Source organism: Quercus robur, chromosome 9 (assembly GCF_932294415.1).
Source record: "Quercus robur chromosome 9, dhQueRobu3.1, whole genome shotgun sequence".
Lineage (NCBI taxonomy): Eukaryota > Viridiplantae > Streptophyta > Magnoliopsida > Fagales > Fagaceae > Quercus > Quercus robur.
In genome coordinates, this window is record NC_065542.1 from 24,203,568 (window position 1) to 24,223,873 (window position 20,306).

Below are 20,306 nucleotides of genomic sequence, written 5' to 3' on the forward strand. Positions count from 1 at the left end.
AAATGGCAACCTATATGTCTAATATAATACAATGGACCTTGGCCTTGCGCCTTGATTGTATTCATCACGTCATTCATGGTTCGAATGCTTCGAATGCTTCATTTTTTGATAAGCAAACGATTCATGGTTTTGTCTAATTTTCTTTTTTTTTTTTTTTTTTTAATTTACATATCATCGTTGTCCTCATCGATGAGTTCTTCTAACATGTAATTCAAGCTTTGAGAACACAGACATAAGTTTAGGTCCTTTAAAATACCACCAACTCTTTTACATTGTCGCTTATGAAAAATATTAAAAACATGAATTGTCAATAGGACTACTAAAACAAGGACCGGTTGAACCCCCCAAAATAGTGAAGACAATAATTGATTTTTGTTTTCTTTTGAGAGACCATAGGATATTATTTATTCTCATTGACCCACATCCACAATTATTGGGGCCTTTTTCTGATGGGATTCATCAAACTTTGTTTTGTTTTTTTGATAAAATCAATTATTGTCTTCACCAACTCAAATAATATCCTATATTATTTCACCAAAAAAAACAAACAAACATACATACATGAGTGTTTATAGGATAATCTCCCACAACATAGTCTACTGTCACAAACACAGTGCTTAAGATCTGACATGTCAATTTGTTTATTTTAATTAGTTGATATGAGATCATTATTTTAAGCTTTTGTTATTAAATTAATAATCTGGCATTATCAGAACCATTTATTATAAAATGAAGAGTCAAGATTAAAATAAATTTATTTAGTAGAGTACTCTAGGAACTCTAAAAAATCTTAATCCAACTTTGAAGGGAAAAAGCATTTTTCTTGTTTCCCCTCTTTATGTTTGGGATAGTTCACAATTCCCCATTATATTTTTGAAATCAACCCCCCCCCCCCCCCCCCCCCAATGTTTGGGAAATAAGCAAATACCCCCAACTTATTATTTTCTCAGTTAAATCTAACAAAAAATTTTAAAGAAATTATTAGTTGTACACCACAAGGAAGATAAAAAGTTGAAGATTGCATTTTTTTTTCTTAAATTGCATTTGTAATAATTGTAATTTCATTAGATTTAACTCAAAAAGTAAAAGATTTGAAGTATTTGCTCATTTTCCAAACATAGAGGGTGGTTGGTTTCAAATATAATGAGGGAAATTGTGAATTACCCCAAACATAGAGGGGGGGAATGCATTTTCCCCTAACCTTTTTTTTTTCTTTTGCTCTTATTCTCCATCAAACATGGTTTTCTTTCTCTCTCACATATTTTTTTTTCGACAATTTATATTTGCTCTACATAAAGGCATTAGAAGATTATTCTTGAACCTCGTGAGTGGAAGTGCACCAATCACGAAAGTTGACATTATAGTCTAATCAAGAGGGATTGTTTGGCCAAGAGAACTAGTCGCACTGAGTTTTACTCTGAATGAAAAAAATTTACTTTTAAGAGCAACGCTCTATGCATGATTCTATAGCACTACAAGTCTGTTCTTCAATTTTTCTCCTTATTTTCTATTCTTGCTAATTCTTTGGGATGGTATTTGTGGGCCAGAAAATTCATGGCCCAGGCCCGCTCTATATATCAAGGCCCATGACCTAATCTGAGGAAACCTATTGTCAATGATAAGCTTAATGCACGGATAGAATAAGTGAAAAGACTGCCTCTACTGTAGTGGAGAACTCTGTGCCTGACAAGCCCCTATTCTTGACCAAGCAATTCAACATTTACGTCTACTCCCAACCACTTGAGATATGGGCTGATAGGACAAGTCCTCTGCCCCGAAGGTAAAGCTGACACGTGGACCCTAAAGAGAGGGAAAAATACGAGTATAAAAAGAAACGAAAGCCAAGAGACAAGGGGAGGGAGAGGGGGAGGAACTCGATGCTCCTCGGACTAAGTCCGAGGAGTCCAACCCTTCAGGCTACATCGTTGTATAGCCCGGACGTTCAGGCCGAACCACCTCCTACATGAACCCCCTCCCCAAAGTCAGGATCAGACCGTCGCCCAGCGATCCAGAACAAGCCTTTTAAGCCCACTCTCTACAAATCATATTGTGAGGGATCTTTCATGTGCGAGCCCAACGTTATTCTTGGGCCGTTAAATAATCGTGTCCCTACAGTATTGGTTGAATCAAACTTGTTTATTTACTATTATATTTCCAACAGTGTCACCAAATGGTACTTACGCCTTGTCTTGAAGTACCTAAAGTTTTATTTATGAGTAGTTCTAGGACCATAAATTGTTTCACAATTTTTTTTTCACAACTGTGACGTGTCAGACTGTGAGTGATTAATCATCACTTATACATGAATTCACAATTTTTTTTTTCATTAATCACACTCTGCCACATCATAGTTGTGGCAAGAAGTTGTGAAAACTTTTGTAGCACTAGAATTTTTCTTTGTTTATATTGTCAAGATCAATGATGAAGGTTACGTATCATTATTGTCCTCGTTGTTGAGTTCCTCTAACATGTGATAATATATTCATAGTTTTAGGTCCTCTTCTAGCTCTTTTTGTACTAAGTTTTTCAATTATGGACAGGGGATCCACCCTTTTTTTTATTATCACTCTGTAATTATCTTCTTTTATTAGTAAAGTTTTTCTATCTTCTCTTAAAAAAATAAATAAATAAAAAGCGGAGAAAAGAAAACTGCCAGATCCTTACTTTTTTTTTTTTCTTTTTTTGAGAAATGCCAGATCCTTACTTGATTTGATAAAATCATGCATTGTTTCTTATGCGAAGAAAAAAAAAAAGGTTGTTAGGACCGGCCAAGGCCGAAGCAATTTAGGCCATGACGTAGAGCCCATTTGAAATAGAAATAAAAATAAAAATTGTGAAGACATTAATTGAACTCACCACCCAAAAAAATGAGTGGAACCAATAGAAAAATGCCTCAAAAATTGTGAAGACAAGAATTGAACTCACCACCCAAAAAAACGAGTAGAACCAATAAACATTAATTGAACTCACCACCCAAAAAAATGAGTGGAACTAATAGAAAAAGACCCCAGAAATTGTGAAGACAAGAATTGAACTCACCGCCCAAAAAAAATTAGGGGAACCAATAGAAAAAGGAACCAAAAATTTGTGGGTGAATGAGAGTCCGGCTCAATTAAAACGTTTTACACAAGAATTGAACTCATCACCTAAAAAAATGAGTGGAACCAATAGAAAAAGGCCTCAAAAATTGTGAAGACAAGAATTGAAATCATCACCCAAAAAAATGAGTAGAACCAATAAACATTAATTGAACTCACCACCCAAAAAAATGAGTGGAACCAATAGAAAAAGACCCCAGAAATTGTGAAGACAATAATTGAACTCACCGCCCAAAAAGAATTAGTGGAACCAATAGAAAAAGGAACCAAAAATTTGTGGGTGAATGAGAATCCGACTCAATTAAAACGTTTTACACGGAAGAATACACACACAAAAATCTCTTGGGAATGTCTCCCACACAGTGTACTGTCACTATCAATCATTCTATCGGTCACACTCATATACTAAACAATCTCTCTCTCTCATCATGCGTCACCTTATGGTACCAGAGGTAAATTAAAACATTTAAAATTATTAATTAATTTTCATCTATTTTGTTAAATCTTACACTTGAATCACGATATTTGGTTCTCTATATAAAATTGATGCCGGTTTGTTTAATATCAATTCATTGAGTTATGTGTTGAATTTGTTTTTGTTTTTCTTTTTGCAAGTTGAGGTCAATGGGCAATTACATTGTTAAGTGAATTTGCAATAGTGATTTTGATAAATTAAAATATTTCCACACTGTAAATTTTTGACCAAATTTGTGACTTGTGAGTGGGGGTGGTTGTTGGCTAATTGAGTGGATCAATCAGTACAGTAGGAGCATTAACACTAAGAAAATGAAACAATTAAAGAATTGTGAACTAATAAATTAATATTAGCAAAAAATAGTAAACTAACGAATTAAAGAATTGAAAACGAATTGAAGAATTGTAAACTAATAAAAAATTAGATAATTGTAAACATTTTGGCTTAAAATGTCTTTTGAGTTCAATAGAAAAACGGTAAAGACTAAAAGACATAAACTAATAAATTAAAATATTCTATGTAATAATTATTAAAGTTTTATTTAACAACAATAATTAACATGTTTATTGTATTAGAAAAAAAAAATGTTAAATCAACTTATAGTTTATCTTTTATTCTTTTGCTAGTACTATGAATATATTCATAATAAGGAAATCATGTAGACCACAAGATTCATTTCCTACTCAAAATTTATCTTCTAAGCATAGTCGTGTTAACATGAACAATCTTCCTTCGGACTCGAGGCAATGAGAAAATACCTCATTTTGTGAGGTTCATATATTCAATTTCTAATTGATTTTAGATTTTATATAATTTATATTTCTTATTAACCCCCTTGGACAAAAAATGTTGTAGCCACCACTGCTTGGTATACAAACCTACATAGAAAACGGATCATAAAAATATTAAGTTAAATTTTTTTTTAATAAAGGCCTGATGAGTTCAACCTAGTTGAGCTACATCCAAATAGTGTTCTTCCTTTCAAAGAAAATTAAATGTGAAAGTAACAACCAAGTGTTCATTCAAATGAGAAACCTAATGTATAACATCTAATGTACTATACCTAAATCTTCACCCTCTTTTCTCTAGTCCAAACATAAACTTTTTAATAAAAAGGTTAGAATTTCAACATATGAAGTCCATTATATTCCATAATGATTGCTCTTATCATTAGGCTAAGACACTAATCGATTTTTGGTGTAGGCAATATTCGAACCCTATTCGATGATAAGACACTTTACTAATCTTCACACAAATTTGGAGCCTATATATATCACAAGGAAAGAACATGCCTAACACATCCCAACATATTTGCTTCCGCAAGTCCATTTATAAAAAGATGTCTAGGCAACTCTCACACGAGCTGGAGGTAAATGTGCCCGCTAGTGAAGCATGGGAGCTTTATGGCAGGCTTGGGTTAGCCAAACTTCTTGTAGAAGATGGAAGTATCGTTGAGAAGATTGAGGTCATAGAAGGTGATGGAGGGATTGGGACTATTCTGAAGAAAACTTATACACCAGGTATGATAATTGATAAAGCAATACAAACTGATAAACATAGAAGTAATCTTGAACCCAACCAATGATACCAAGCAATCTTTTTTTTTTTTTGAGAAGAATGATACCAAGCAATCTAAGAATTGACTTTGGAGAAATAGCTCCCCCCTCTCTTTAGTCAGAAATGAATGACTGCTTTATTTGCTTCTATGTTCTCTTTAAATTAAGTTTCAATTTGAATAGTTACTTCCATTTTTTTTTTTCATTAATTAAACTTCCTTTCTAATGAATTAGGCTCACATGGGTTTTCTGTGCAAAGAGAGAAGTTCACAAAGTATGACAATGAGAAACGCATGAAAGAACTAGAGGTGCTGGAAGGAGGATATCTTGATTTAGGCCTTACTTTTTTTCGTGTTCGCTTTGAAATCATAGAGAAGGAAAATGATTCATGCATAATCAAAAGCATAATTGAGTATGATATCAAGGAAGAAGCTATTGCAAATACCTCGTACGTCACTACTGACCTAGTAGCAAAAATTGGAGAAATCGCCAAAAATTATCTCATCAAAAACAAAGCTACTAAAAATGCAGAGTGATTATGAACAATAATATACCACGTTATGGAATAAAATAACAAATTCGTGGTATTTCTTATCTTTATATGTACTTAAGTGTGTGATGAAGTTTTCGAAGATGATAGATATAAATAATGTATTTAGGAGATGGTAGTTTGGATGGAAGAAATTCCACTTTCATCCAACACTAGTTGCATCTTGTTGTATCTTCCTAATTTTAAAGCAATAAAGATGAATGGCTTCTTTATTTAGGAGATAGTAGTTTTGAATTTAACTAGTAGTTAGAGCGTATTTGTTTTCTTCTGTCTTTTTTTATTTTTTTTTATAAGTTCTTTTGTCTTTTCTATATTAGTGATGGTCTATTTTAATATGTTAGGAATGTTACAAATTTTATAAATTAATATCATCAATCATTGTATCAAAAAGAAAATGTATCATCAATCATAAAAAACAAAAAAAAAAAACAAAAAACTATTTGAATATTTATTTATTATATTATTAAAGTAACGCTAATCTACATCAATTTATAAACTGCTTTTTAGTAAAATTTATACCACATTAATAATTTTTCATATATAAGCATGTAAATATGCTATTACTCGAAATAGTCTCCACAGTGGATTTGGAGACTTTCATTATTTTAGAAACACATGTGCATGTACAAGGAAGAGAGAATATGATTCTAATATAAGGCACACTACAAACTCTATTTAAAAATCATGATAATATTTCTTTAAAGTTTAAATTTTAATCATTACTTCATCTTTCTTTCATTCAACTTTCTTTTCATTGAATTAGGCACACCTGGGATTACTGAGCATGTAGAGAAGTTCACAAAGCATAACAATGAGAAACGCATGAAATAAGTAGAGGTGATTGATGAAGGAAGATATCTTAAGTTTGGCTTTACTTTTTTATGTTATAGCTTTACCTATGTTAATGCTCTAATCTTGAAAAACGTTGTTGGTGTCTTGCGTTGGAATACTTTTAGAACTCTTCTAGGAGGACGTTTTTTGTACTTCAAGTTCATATCACTTTACCTAACATGAGTTTAAAGGGATTGTTAGAATACTATTAGAATATAAGGGCTTGTTTGGATGGTGAGTGAGTGATATCTCATCACTCATCACCCAAAACTCATTACTCAAAACTTATCACCCTATAACTTATTTTTTATCACTTGAAAATCCCTAACTTATACCCAACTCTGTTAGGGTTGAAAAGTAAAGGAAAGAGTATAGTTGAAATAGGTTTGGTCTGAAAAGTGAAGAGGGGGGGGGGGGAGGGGGGGGGGGGGTGACAAGACTCTGTCCATGAGGCCCGTTAATTATACCCGTTAATTATAATTATATTAGGGAATTTACGAATTTGGCACCGTAACTCTATTTTCATAAATTAAAAACACCATTTTTTTTTTCATTCTCACAAATTGATAACTCAATTTGATGAGTTTTAAGTGATGGAAACAAAAAATAAAAACACATCCAAACAAGCTTCTCATGTGTGGGATCTACTGATTTTAAGTGATGAATAATGAGTTTTGAGTTTTGAGTTATGAGTGAGTGAAAACAGCAAATCCAGACAGGCCACATGCCTCTCACCACAAAACCCAGTAATAATTGATATCTTCTTTTAAAAACTAACATTCTCTGGTTGTAGTTTGTCAAAAAAAAAAACATTCTGTGGTTGTAGAGCTGTCTATCACTGTGTATTTCCGTCACACAATGGCCGAATGGCTTTTGTGGAGCTCTCAATCTCTAAGATATTCTTTCAACTGTTCTTCTATTCTTTTTCTCCAGCGTGTACGTAACTGTGTAGGACACACTTTGGTTGGCTTTGCATTAAACCAAATGCTGACTTCGTGGCCTGAGAAGACGAGGGACATTGGTTGCAAGAGGGACAATGCTTCCAAGGGGACAGCTCTGTAAGGGGAAATAAGAAGACAAGAGGGACAAGCTCAATATATATAAGCTATTATTAGTTTATTACATCTAGTGTCGGCTGGAACGTACGTTGTGAGCAATGCACCCAATCATAAAAGACTTTACGAGATATATAAATTTAGAGATATATAAATTTAGAGTATTGGTGAGTTTGATTCAGCTTTTTGATATTATGCTTTTTTGAAAAAGATATTATGCTTTTTGAAATAGTGGGGTTTTAAAAAGTATGGTACGAATTGGGTTTTTCATAAAAGTTGAGTGTTTGGTAAAAACTATTAAAAAGTGTATTTTGAAAAAACTGAGTGTTTGGCTAGTACTTATAAAAGTGGCAGTTTGAAAAGTAAATTACTAAAAAGGACAATGTCTATATAAAGAGAATTCTTTGTTTTAATTACCTCTCTTAATGCAAGTTATGGACACAATATTTTCACAAAAATTTCACAATAAAGTCTATATAACAAGTTGTTAATGGTAGGGAAAAAAAATGTCACTAGTAGGTCTAAATGAGAACTAATAACAATTTACTATGTAAACTTTATTATGAAATTGTTATTAAAATATTCTGTCAATAGTACCATTTTTTTTAAAAAGAAAAATAGTACTAATTTAAAAAGTTTAGAGATATAATAAAATGTCACAATATTTTCACAATACTAATTTAAAATTAATCTTTGTAAAATAAAATTTTATTAACACTTATCTTTTAAATGAGTTGTTCTAGGATTATACATGTACCCACAATTTTTTCTCCACCACATACTCTATAACATCACAATTGTGAAAAAGAAATTGTGAAATAATTTGTGTTCTTACTCTCTATATTTTCTTCCACGTTGCTTTACATACCCAAACCCAAAAACCTTTTTTTTTCTTTCACTTTTTTCTCATCCATTCGTTCACTTTGTCCTCATCTTCTTATCTTCCTTTTCTTTTACTTTCCTCCACACAAAGCCCCCCCCCCCCCTTCCACACACACACACACACACACACACACACACACACACACAAGTTTGAGCTCTCTCTCTCTCTCTCTCTCTCTCTCTCTCTCTCCTCCATATGTTCCATTTATCAAAAACTCTACCGAATTCAAAAGGTTTTTTTGAGATTAGATATGTAAGATGTAAATAAATAAATAAAATAGAGAAGAGAAGAGGAAGAAGCAGCACAGAAAAAGAAGAAGAAGAAGATGATGAGATGCCGCAACATAGCAGCATAGAGGAGCAAAAAAAAAAAAAAAAACTATGGGCAATTTAGGAAAAAGAGAAACCCACCAACAGTAATATTTTTGTTTTGAGAAAACGCGTTTGTACGTTTTGCAACTGCAGCTCAAAGCTGCCGTGCCAAAACATGGAAATCCTTTGAGCTGAAAAATGCACTTTTGTATAACGCACTTTTGAAAAAATTTACCAAACACGCGTTTTGAGTTTTAGGCTAGAAAACACTCATTTTGGCCCCCTTAAAGTCGACCCAAACGGGCACTATATATCACAAGTAAAGAAGTCAAGAACATCCCAGCATATATTATTAGTGTGCGTTTGGATAAATGAATTTTGCCAACTTATTTTATTATTTAGCTTATTTTTCTTACTATTCATAGGTCTCACTACACTTTTTGGTACTATTCATGAAATTTACTATACTATTTCAACTAACTTTTACATTTATCTATAGTACTTTCAGCAAAAAGTTTTCAGTTTCAGCAAAATAAACGGTTCCCAAACAGACCCTTAGTGTTCTGAAGCAAAATAACATAAAATAAATAGAAAAATAAAAAATGAAGATGTTTGGGCAACTCTCACACGAGCTGGAGGTAAACGTGCCAGCTAGTGAAGCATGGGAGATTTATGGCACGCTTGGGATATCAAAACCTCTTGTAGAAGATGGAAGCGCCTTTGAGAAAATTGAGGTCTTAGAAGGCGATGGAGTGAGTGGGACTATTCTCAAGAAAACATTTATGCCAGGTTACAAGCTTGTCAATGTTTTAATTTTTTAAAAAAAATAATTATATATATACACACACATGAAGTGTGTAGCTAGTATTGATGATGCCAAAATCGTCAGTCCTTATGAGTGCATTCAGATGGAGCTAGGTCTTCGTCTGGGACCCTGTGAATACAGTAAGATTGCTCCCTCAAAGTGGTCACGGGTGTGGTGTCTGCCACAACGTCTCCGATGCCAAAGTCAGTATCAGAAAGCTTTTTGAAGAATACAAAGAATATCAGTTTTACTTATGAGTGCTTTTGGATGTGTGTATCTATGTACCTGGTTTGTAGTTGTTTGAAGTGTATATATACAGCTTTGTGGTTCTTAGCCGTTGGGGGCCTTGATTGTGGCTTTAGTGCCTTCTTTGTAACGCCTCAAGGCTCATGAATATGGGTTTTGATGAAATTTTAACGGTCTACCAACTGTTTGGTAGCTGCTCAAGGTATTGAATGCTCCCATTAATGGTTTCTCTGTCCTCGTGTGTGTCACACCGAAGTGGACAAGTGTATTTGATGAGATCGTCCAGGTAAACTGAGTTCGTCAGTCCCATCAAGTACATATATAAAAGTTTTTAGTAAGTGATTGCCTTTACAAATAGGCAGTGTCAATGCTGCTAATTCCAATATGGAAAATTTTATTAGACACGTACTAGCTACAATGTTTTCTTTAAAGTTTCAATTTGAATAGTTGCTTCCATCTCTTTTTTTTTTTTTTTAATTAAACTTCCTTTTTCCCATAAAAAAAAATAAATAAATAAACTTCCTTTCCATTGAATTAGGCTCACATGGGTTTACTGTGCACAAAGAGAAGTTCACAAAGCTTGACAATGAGAAATGCATGAAAGAGCTAAAGGTGATTTAAGGAGGATATCATGATTTAGGCTTTACTCTTTTTCGTGTTCGCTTCGAAATCATAGAGAAGGACAATGATTCATGCATAATCAAAAGCACAATTGAGTATGATGTCAAGGAAGAGGCTGTTGCAAATACCTCGTATGCCAATAATGACCTAGTAGCAAAAATTGCAGAAGTCGCCAAAAATTATCTCATAAAAAACAAAGCTACTGAAAATGCAGCTTGATTATGAACAATAATATACCACGTTCTGGAATAAAATAATAAATTTGTGGTATTGCTTATCTTTATATGTACTTAAGTGTGTAATGAAGTTTTTGGAGATGGTAGATTGTGATACAACACCAGTTGCATCTTGATGTATCTTCCTAATTTTAAAGCAATAAATATGAAGGACTTCACATTATTAAAAAAAAAATTAAAAATTAAAATAAAAGTGTGTGATGTGTTTCTACTGATGCATTATAATATTAATTAATAAATAAAATATAAAATGTCCTATAATTATGCAATTCATTTAAAATAAAAAGGGTTGGTAAATTTATATGCATCAACAAATAACCATGATCCACAACTGGGCCTAATACTATTGAGGCCCATGAGCAACAATTAAAAGTTAAAACCATCTGAAGTAGTAGCTTAAGGGTATATATTCCATACGAGTAGCAACACAATGCTCTCTCTCTCTCTCTCTCTCTCTTCACCATTTTCTTTATTTTCCTCATTCTGTTGTATTTGTGATTCATAAATATTGAAAGTATTGTTTCACCTATTTTTCCTCTCTTCTAAGTTTATGTCTTCAAACTAATTCTCTGTTGTGCACCATTAGCATTTATTAGATATATAAAATACCACCGTACACCCTTTGTGTGATAATCACTTCACAAATATAAGTTTTTGTAGGTAATGCTCGGCAATATCTTATCAAAACCCCGCGGCAAATTATTCATCAAAGCCCAAGCCCAATACAACTTGGCAATATTTTGAAAAGTCCATGATTCAAGTCCATGGCAAAGTTATTTTATCAATGGAATTCAATCCCATAATCAAAACCCATGGTTCAAACCCATGGCAAATTAATTAACAAAGCTCGTGTAGTTAAGAAGAAATAGCTAGCGGCTCAGCAGTGATACCTGCAGCAAATCTAGCTCATACTATTTTACCACTGGAACTCATACCAACCATACCTTCCTAAGAGCTCACCAACAAAGAGATGGAGATCCAATGCTCTCAATTATCATCATCTACTCGACAACCATTAATACATTCAGCAAGTCACAAAGCCGCCAAGGAATGAGGAACCATTTATTCAAATCAAGAAAAGATTACTCCAGCAATAACTGAACACATATCCAGCAACCTGCCTGGACAAACAAAACAAGCTCCTTATGGCTGGAAGGTCTCAATTTGCTACAAAAATTGATCATCTCGACTGCTAGGTACGCCATGTCCTAGTTCAGAAAGGAATCTAGTGGTTACATCCAAATCAAAACTCTAGCTGCTCATGTTCAGAATACCAACGGTATTACAGTCTATACAGCACCTCCAGCAGTCAGATTTCTACTAATCAAGCATATTCAAGCAAAACATCATTATACAAGATCATTACCACAAGTGTTAGAGCTATTTCAAACATCAAAGTGCCAAGATTCCACCATTGAACTTGTCAAGGTGCTTCTCACATCACACATCTATGCTTATCCAATGCCTCTACACACTTGGGGGCTTAATTCATTGATTCAATGGTTCCATTTCTGGGGGCTACAATTGGGTATTGATCAAAAAAGTATTAAATATGTAAATAGAGGCACTTCCACTACATAACTCTATTGGTCCAACAATGGCCAATCTCTTTCAAGAACATTTTAATTGGCATTCATCACAAAGTTACAAGCACCAAATAAAGCTCTATTTATCAACAAAGATTTATGTTGGAGTCCTATTATATCAAGCTGTGGCAGCCCCCACACATATTCAAGTCATGATAATCATATCCATCACCCCGCTAGAATCTTTAAAATCTCATACATCACCAAAGTTGCGGTGATATTACACTTGGGGGCTTGGTCTTTCACTATTACAGCAGCTCATTCAAGAAAGCTACACATGGATCTAGATAAAGATCAATCAATCTACCAAAAATAAAATGAAGCTTTTTAAGTTCAACGAAGCTACTACTCCATCTATGGAAGTTTCAGCTACATTAATCTATTATCATTGTACCTATGAGATAGCCAATGCAGCGCACAAGTCCAACAACGCCTATTTTACTACTCTAATAGTACTATCAACTGTAATCTCTAGCAGCCGACAACATTATATTCACTCATTCACAAAGCCTTCAAGAAATATCTTCACATGGCTAAATATATATTAATATCTCATTTCTAGCATTAAAATGCTCTCCTTACTCTCCAAGATTTGGTTAAAATACAAAAAGACCATAATTACATCTCTAAAACTTCATCAAATATCAACCAACTAGTCTATTACTTACCAAAATTATATATGGACTAAGCATATAATTTTCCAAAAGAAGAAACTTAGCCAAAAATACCAATAACAACTCCAGCAAAAGCTGCAAACAGCTCCAGCACATTCTACAGTGGCTCCAGCTGTGGTACCAGAAATAGAAGGATCTCATAAAGATTATCTTACCATTTTTAGCTAAACCATGAATTTAATGCCAAATATTTTCCCTCCGAGCAAAAGATCTCATTTCAAATGGCATCATTTGATAGCTAACAGCTGTGACAACACCTTTAAGTCTCTAACTTTGCTTCTTTTGGCTAAAAAACAAAATCCCACTAATGAAACCACTTACTTTGTCAGAGACTTTTCCTTATTTGCTAAATTTCCCTTCAACTAGTTCTAATCTAGTTACATGCTTGGCTCTATATAAAGAGGACCAAGCCACACACCAGGGAGGATCCCCTATCTCATCCCTAATATTCTGAAACTTCACTTTGCTGCATATATCTCTAAACTCCTCCATACTTCTCCATCTCCCTTACAAAGATATCTCTTCTTAGATAACACCATTACATTACACCTATTACACCACACCATTACACACTATCCATCTCTCCCACACTTTAATATTCTGAAACTTCATCATTTTGCTGTCCAAAAACACATCTCTATCTCATTCTTTATTTCTCATACAAAATCTCCCTTCTTAGAAAGCAACATAACCCATGACATAACATAAAAAAACCACTCTAGCAGCAGTTTTAATCTCACGTATTTACTATAATTAACCTCCATATTATCTATCTCACACTTTCATATATTTTACAAAAACATTCCTCACAAAATACCCATACATACTTCTCATATATCTTTAAACACCATGTCTCACAAAGTATACATATACAAGATCCATGTCCAACAAAGTATCTACATATAATTCCTATACGTATTACAAACACCATGTCTCACAAAATATATTTATATATATATATATATATATATATATATATATATATATCTTATCATCTCCACACATCTTAAAACATATCAAACACTCTTCCAAGAACTTATTACTAAAAGCCCTTTCTTATGGAAGACATATATTTATAATGCTAAAAGCCCTTCTTATGAAAAACAAAAACTTATAAAATTAAAAGCCCTTCTTATGGAAGGCAATATCACTCATACTTGACTAAAAACTAAAAGGACATTACATGGAGAAAATTATTTAGATGCATGACAAAGAGGATGAACTTAACCAACCAATGCACACGTCTAGACATATTCTCTCTCCCTCTAGTTGCACTCATTTTTCCCCTTCAATCATGAAGTCACCATCGAAGGACTCATAATATCATATTGTACCGCTGGATTCATTTTATCATGCTACTGAAACGTCATAAGTCCACTGCTGTTCTACGGCTAGAGCTACAAACTGTGAAGATAGGTCAATCTTTCTCTATTTTCAAGATTACATTATTAAGTACATGTTAATTCATTATTATTTTACAATTGGATGCAAGTTATTTTAATATCATCTCACTATTTAATAAACATGATCACACTAATACTTTATTAATGAACATACATATTAATAAATCGATAGATAAGTCAATACTTTCTTCATCTTTGAAATTACATTATTAAGTATATGTTAACTCATTATTATTTTACCACTGGATGCAAGTTATTTTAATATCATCTCACTATTTAATGAAGATGATCTCACTAATACTTCATTAATGAACATACATATTAATAAATCGATCTACCACCATCGCACATATATTATTTGGACATGAACCACCATTGGACACATATTTTTTGGAAATGAACTACCATTGGACATATATTATTTGGACATGGACCATTGCCGAACATACCTTATTATGTTGAACATAAATCATGAACTGCGGCTGGATATGGACTATTGGACTCACCCCATTATTGGACATTTGATACCTAATTAATTATTTTCTAATATTGGACATCACTTAATAAACATAATAATAGCATATCAACTCCCCATTTAATCAAAGCTATCACGCTAATTATATTATTTATTTATTTCAACCATTATCATGATTCTAAGACTTTGGGTTTCATCTATTTTGTAGGATTAAAAATATACCGGAAGTCATCGGTCTATGCGGCCCAATGTCAAGTTCCGGGTTGGACTCCCTAAAACAAATCTGGGCTTAGGAAAGTCACACTTCCAGTAGGAGACACGTGGCTACGTACAAAAAATCGCCCCCGACAGTAAACAAGCTCTCTCTCTCTCTCTCTCTCTCTCTCTCTCTCTCTCTCAATCTCAAATAAGGAATTGTTCTATCATGAACCCATCTGATCTTGAACACGATGCCATATCTGAGATCACTAGGTTCGAAGAATGGGACATAGGTCGCTAGTTTGATGAGTTTGTTGTCAATGGTTTTTGTTGATATAGGCAAGGGACTGATGAACCGAGAATTGTGGAAGTTGATTTGGGTTTGATTAAAGTTGATTGGAATTTGTTGAGATTGATTAGAATTGGATTTGAGTTTGCTAGATATTGATTTTGATTTATGGAGATGTGGGTTCTTGTTCAATATCATCTGGTTTTTTTCCTTTTTTTTAAAAAAAAAAATTGATAAATTATTATTATTTTATTTAGATACTGACATGGCATTTTTTATTGTAATTTTAGTAGCCATGTCAGCTTCAAGTGTGCCAACTAAGTACACCATTTGCCACGTAGGCAGTTTCCATTAGTGAGTTAATGGTATAGACCAAATTGATTACAAGTTGAAAATAACAAGGACCAAATTGACTCTTATCAAAATGTAGGGATTAAATTGACTGTGAATCCAAAATGTAGGGACCAAAATGATGTTTTTTCCTAAAACCAAAGTAACTAAAAATGCAGCTTAATTATGAACAATAATAATATACCACGCTCTGGAATAAAATAATAAATTCATGATATTGCTTAGCTTTATTATATGTACTTAAGTGTGTGATGAAGTTTTCGAAGATGGTAGTTTGGAAGGAAGAAGTTCCATCTTTCATCCAACACCAGTTGCATTTTGACGTATCTTCCAAAGTTTCAAGAAATAAATACGAATGACTTCTTCTCAAAATAAATTTAATAAAAAAAATGTACATTGTGTTTCTATTGGTGGATTTTATTATTAATTAATTAGTAAAATGTAAAATTTCTTATAATTATGCTATTGATTTGGATTAAAAAGAGTTGGCAAATGTATATGTATCACCAAATAGCCCACAGCCTCAACCTGGTGCTTTTGAGGACCATGGGTATACCACTAGCCCTATGAAATAAGTCAAGGACTGATTTTTTTTGTTGATATATCATAACTATTAGGATTTAGGATACTTAAATTGATTTGGTTAGCATTGGTCAATGATGGCCATGGATTGAAATTTTCCCTTTTGGGCTGTGTCAAACTAACTCGGCCAGTTGAGTGGTCAATAGCCCACTAGGCCCATGGGCTAAGTAAAAACAAGTCAGATCGGCCCAACCGAGTTCATTGCAGACCCTTATATGTATGGGAGTTTCAAATTTTTTAATTAAGAGTTAGTGGCTTATATTCTAACTCCCAATATTTAATAAGTATAATATTTATGTGCATGGTCTTCTTCTTTTTTGTAGTATAACTTACCCTACCCTCTCTTAAAAGTTACCATGGCTTTTGAGTGGAGTTTGTAGTATGCTTTTGTGTTAGAACCTCTTTCCCTCTACCTTGTGTATGTGTGTATGTGTGTATGTTTGTTTCTCAATATATATATATATATATATATATATATATATTTGTGAATAAATAGTTATAATTCTCATTTATATTGAATACAACCTGTGAACCTATAAATAGTTGAATCTTACAACCTATGTATGTGGATCATGATCACCTTATTCCGTGCCAAATTTGCTTGTAATTCAGCATTTAGTAACCCTGTATTTAGGTGGGATTGTTGTAAGGGTAGTGAGTGAGATAGTGTGAAGATTGCTCAAGAGTGTGCAAGAAAACAGAGTGTCGCGGCTGGGACTCGCGGGTGGACTCGCGGCTTCAACCCGCCAGAAGATGCACACGTGCCAAGCATGCTGGAAGATGAACAGTCATGCTAACTGGAGCACTACAGGACAAAACAAGACAACTGGCCATACGGTTAACTCGCGACTGGAACTCGCGACTTAGTCAAGCCGCGAGGTCAAGCCGCGAGCCACCCCTATTTTGGAAAAACCTGACGTTTCGCATTCCTCTTCACTCTAGTATAAATACCCTTTTAACCCACGATTGAAAGAGAGCTTTCAGAGAGAATTTTGAGAGAGAAACCCTAAAGAAAAACCAGATTGTTTCACCCACAATCTCTACCTTAGAGTCTCATCAAATTCCCTCACTCTCTTCCTCTCCATTGTCAAATCCTTGAGAGGCATTATACCAAACCTGGTTCTCACCATTATCATCTCTGTGAGACAGACGTTTGGAGTTCTGGGAAGCAGTTAGGAAGGAGCCAATCTTTATTGGTTGATGCTACGGTGTAGTAGCGGAATCCGGAAAGCTAGAAAAGAAAAAGGTTCGGCGCAACCTCGTTGGAGCAAGAAGCTTGGAGAGCTTAGGTGCATTGGGTAGATTAGGCTTGGAGGGTCTATTGCTGTCCTTGTATCCCAACTGTATTTTCTAGTGGATTGATTACCGCTTGGAGGGCGGCGGAGAGGTTTTTCGCCGAGGTCTTCGGTTTCCTCTTCGATAACATATCTGGTGTTATCCCTATGTTTGCATCTTCCTTCCTCTCTATCTCTGCCTTTACATTATCTGCTGTGGTTTATTTTGTTGTGGCTTAGATAGTTGTTTAATCAATTCCATATTATAGCATATGTTAAGTTTCCGCACACTAGTTGTTTGACATATTGCTTGGGTTGGTTAAGTTGGTTTTTGGGGGTCTAAACGTTCAAAAGTGTTTTTGTACACGTTTTTGAACTTTCAATTGGTATCAGAGCGGGTACACAGCTGTTTGGTTTAATTACCATTGTGTGATCCTTGACTCCCTTTTTTTTTTTGAGATGGATAGGTCTCAATCCCTTAATGCACCTCCATATTTTGATGGAAGTAATTATGCATTTTGGAAGGTTCGTATGAGAGCTTTTTTATGCTCTATTGATGAATCCGTGTGGGATGCTGTTGAGATTGGTTGGACCAAACCTGAGGCAGCCAAATCCACATGGGATAAGGCAGCACTTGCTGCATCTAATGCTAACAGTAAAGCACTAAATGCTATTTTCTGTGGTGTGTCTCCAGATGAATTTCACAGGATTTCTCACATTACCATTGCCAAAGATGCATGGGAGATTCTGGAAACAACTTATGAAGGCACGAAGAAAGTAAAAGATACCAAGTTACAAATGCTGACCACTCGGTTTGAGGAGCTCAAGATGAGTGAGGATGAGTCTTTCGACTCTTTCTATGGGAAGTTAAATGAAGTGGTTGTCAGTAAGTTTAACTTGGGGGAGAAGATGGAGGACTCAAAGATTGTAAGGAAGATCCTTCGATCATTGCCGGAAAGCTTCCGTGCTAAGGTGACAGCCATTGAAGAGAGCAAGGATCTTGACGACATCAGAGTACAGGAGCTGGTTGGTTCTCTGCAGACCTATGAGATGTCGCTGCCAAATCAACGGAAGAGCAAATCCCTTGCTCTAAAGACCACTAATGAGAAGGTGGAAGATCAAGGCTCATCGGGAGAAGACATGGTGGACAAAGATGTAGCCTATCTTGTTAAAAATTTCAGAAAGTTTTTGAAATTCAAAAACAATGGAAAATTTGATGATAAGAGAAAATTCCAAAATTCTGGAAGAGAGAAGAGGGATTTCAATAGGAAAGATGGAAAAGAATCCCAATCCACACAAGGTGTCACTTGTTTTGAATGCAACGGGCATGGACACTTCAAGAAGGAATGTCCTAATTATTTGAAATCGAAAGGCAAGGTGTATGCCACGACCTTGAGTGATTCAGACTCGTCCGACTCAGAATCTGAAGAGAGCTGTGATGGAGAAGGGAACTATTCAGCTTTCATGACTATTGCTCATGTTGAGTCTTCGGATGAATTGAATTTGCTTGTTCAAGACCTTGGAGAACATAGTGATGATGACTCACTAGGAATTGTTGAAGAGTCAGAAGCTGAAGAAGAAGAAAGCACAGCAACTCTTCAAGAAAATTACAACTCACTCTTGGAGAAGTCAGGTGAATACACAAGGGTTGCCAAGGCTGCTGTGAGAAAGATGAAGAAGGCTGAGGAGGACTACAAAAGTCTCCTAATCCGGTATAGGGAGGCCAAATGCGAGATTGAAACTCTGAATGGTGAGCTGTCCGAAGCTTACACTAAAGTAAGATTTCTTGAGAATGAGGTTGTTCAAGCAAATGCAAAAATAGAGAGGGTCACCACCAAGAAGCTAGACGATGTTATATCTTCTCAAAAGAGCTTCTCAGACAAATCTGGACTGGGATATACCGGAGGAAGTAGTTCAACTGGATATGTCACCAAAGAAGTGAAGTTTGTCAAAGCCAAAGATCCAGTTGTAGCTGACCCTACTGGTGTGAAGCTCGAGGTGGAGGAGAAGAAGAATGTGGTGGACCAACAGATGCTGAATCATCGTAATCAGTATGTGGGCAGGTCTGAGTCTCGTGCCAAGTCACGTCCACGACCACAAAGAGGTCCTAGAGGAGTGTATGTATGCCATTATTGCGGACTTCAAGGGCACACTCGACCAAATTGCCAAAAGATGAGAGCAAAGAACAGTGCAACTCCTCAAAGGTCAGGAGGACCAAGAATTGATAGGAGAACTTGGGCAGGTGATCAACCCAGAGAGCAAAATGGAGATCCCGGAATGATGAACGTGATGAAGATGATTGGTGCATTCACCAACTGCTTGGAAAGCTTCTCACGAAGGTTTGAAAGCCCTAACTCCCGTACCCAATCCTTTAAGGAAATCACCCCAAACGCAAGTGACGTGTGGGTGAAAAGGGGTACTCATGCATAAGCATTACAACATGTCCATGCATTAATACTTCCTATGCTTTGTGACTATGTTTGTTTGGTATGCTTGTTGTTTTTGATTTTGGCTGTTTGCTTGATTATTCTTCTTGTGAATATTTCTAAATTGTGTTTTATCAATCTTTTTGTTTCTTATGTCAAAAATCCAAAAAATTACATAAAAATTTGAAAATCAAAAAGCTTGATTGACTTTGTTGAGTTTTGTCTTAAAACTCGTTTTGCCTTGTACCTTTGTGCTAATGGCTTTGTGCATTTTCGAGCATTACTTGTTTTCATGCACTCATATCACTATGGGAAAAATCTTGACATCTATGTGATTGTTGTAAATAGATCTTCAAACTTGTCATGAATGATTAGTGAATG

General features: G+C 34.7%; 1 protein-coding gene across 2 annotated transcripts in view; it reads left to right on the forward strand.

Moving 5' to 3' along the window:
* The window catches only part of LOC126699953 (norbelladine synthase-like), a 44,918-nt gene extending 39,020 nt beyond the window's left edge, over positions 1 to 5,898 (forward strand). The window contains exons 2-3 of one of the 2 annotated variants that reach the window (XM_050397926.1): positions 4,943 to 5,093; positions 5,364 to 5,898. In XM_050397926.1, coding sequence (XP_050253883.1) covers positions 4,943 to 5,093; positions 5,364 to 5,665 — 453 coding nt within the window. In that variant the 3' untranslated portion in view covers positions 5,666 to 5,898. Of the gene's footprint in view, positions 1 to 4,863; positions 5,094 to 5,363 lie in introns of those variants that run through there. The other variant, XM_050397925.1, reaches the window with a different exon arrangement.
* Positions 5,899 to 20,306: the final 14,408 nt, after the last annotated feature.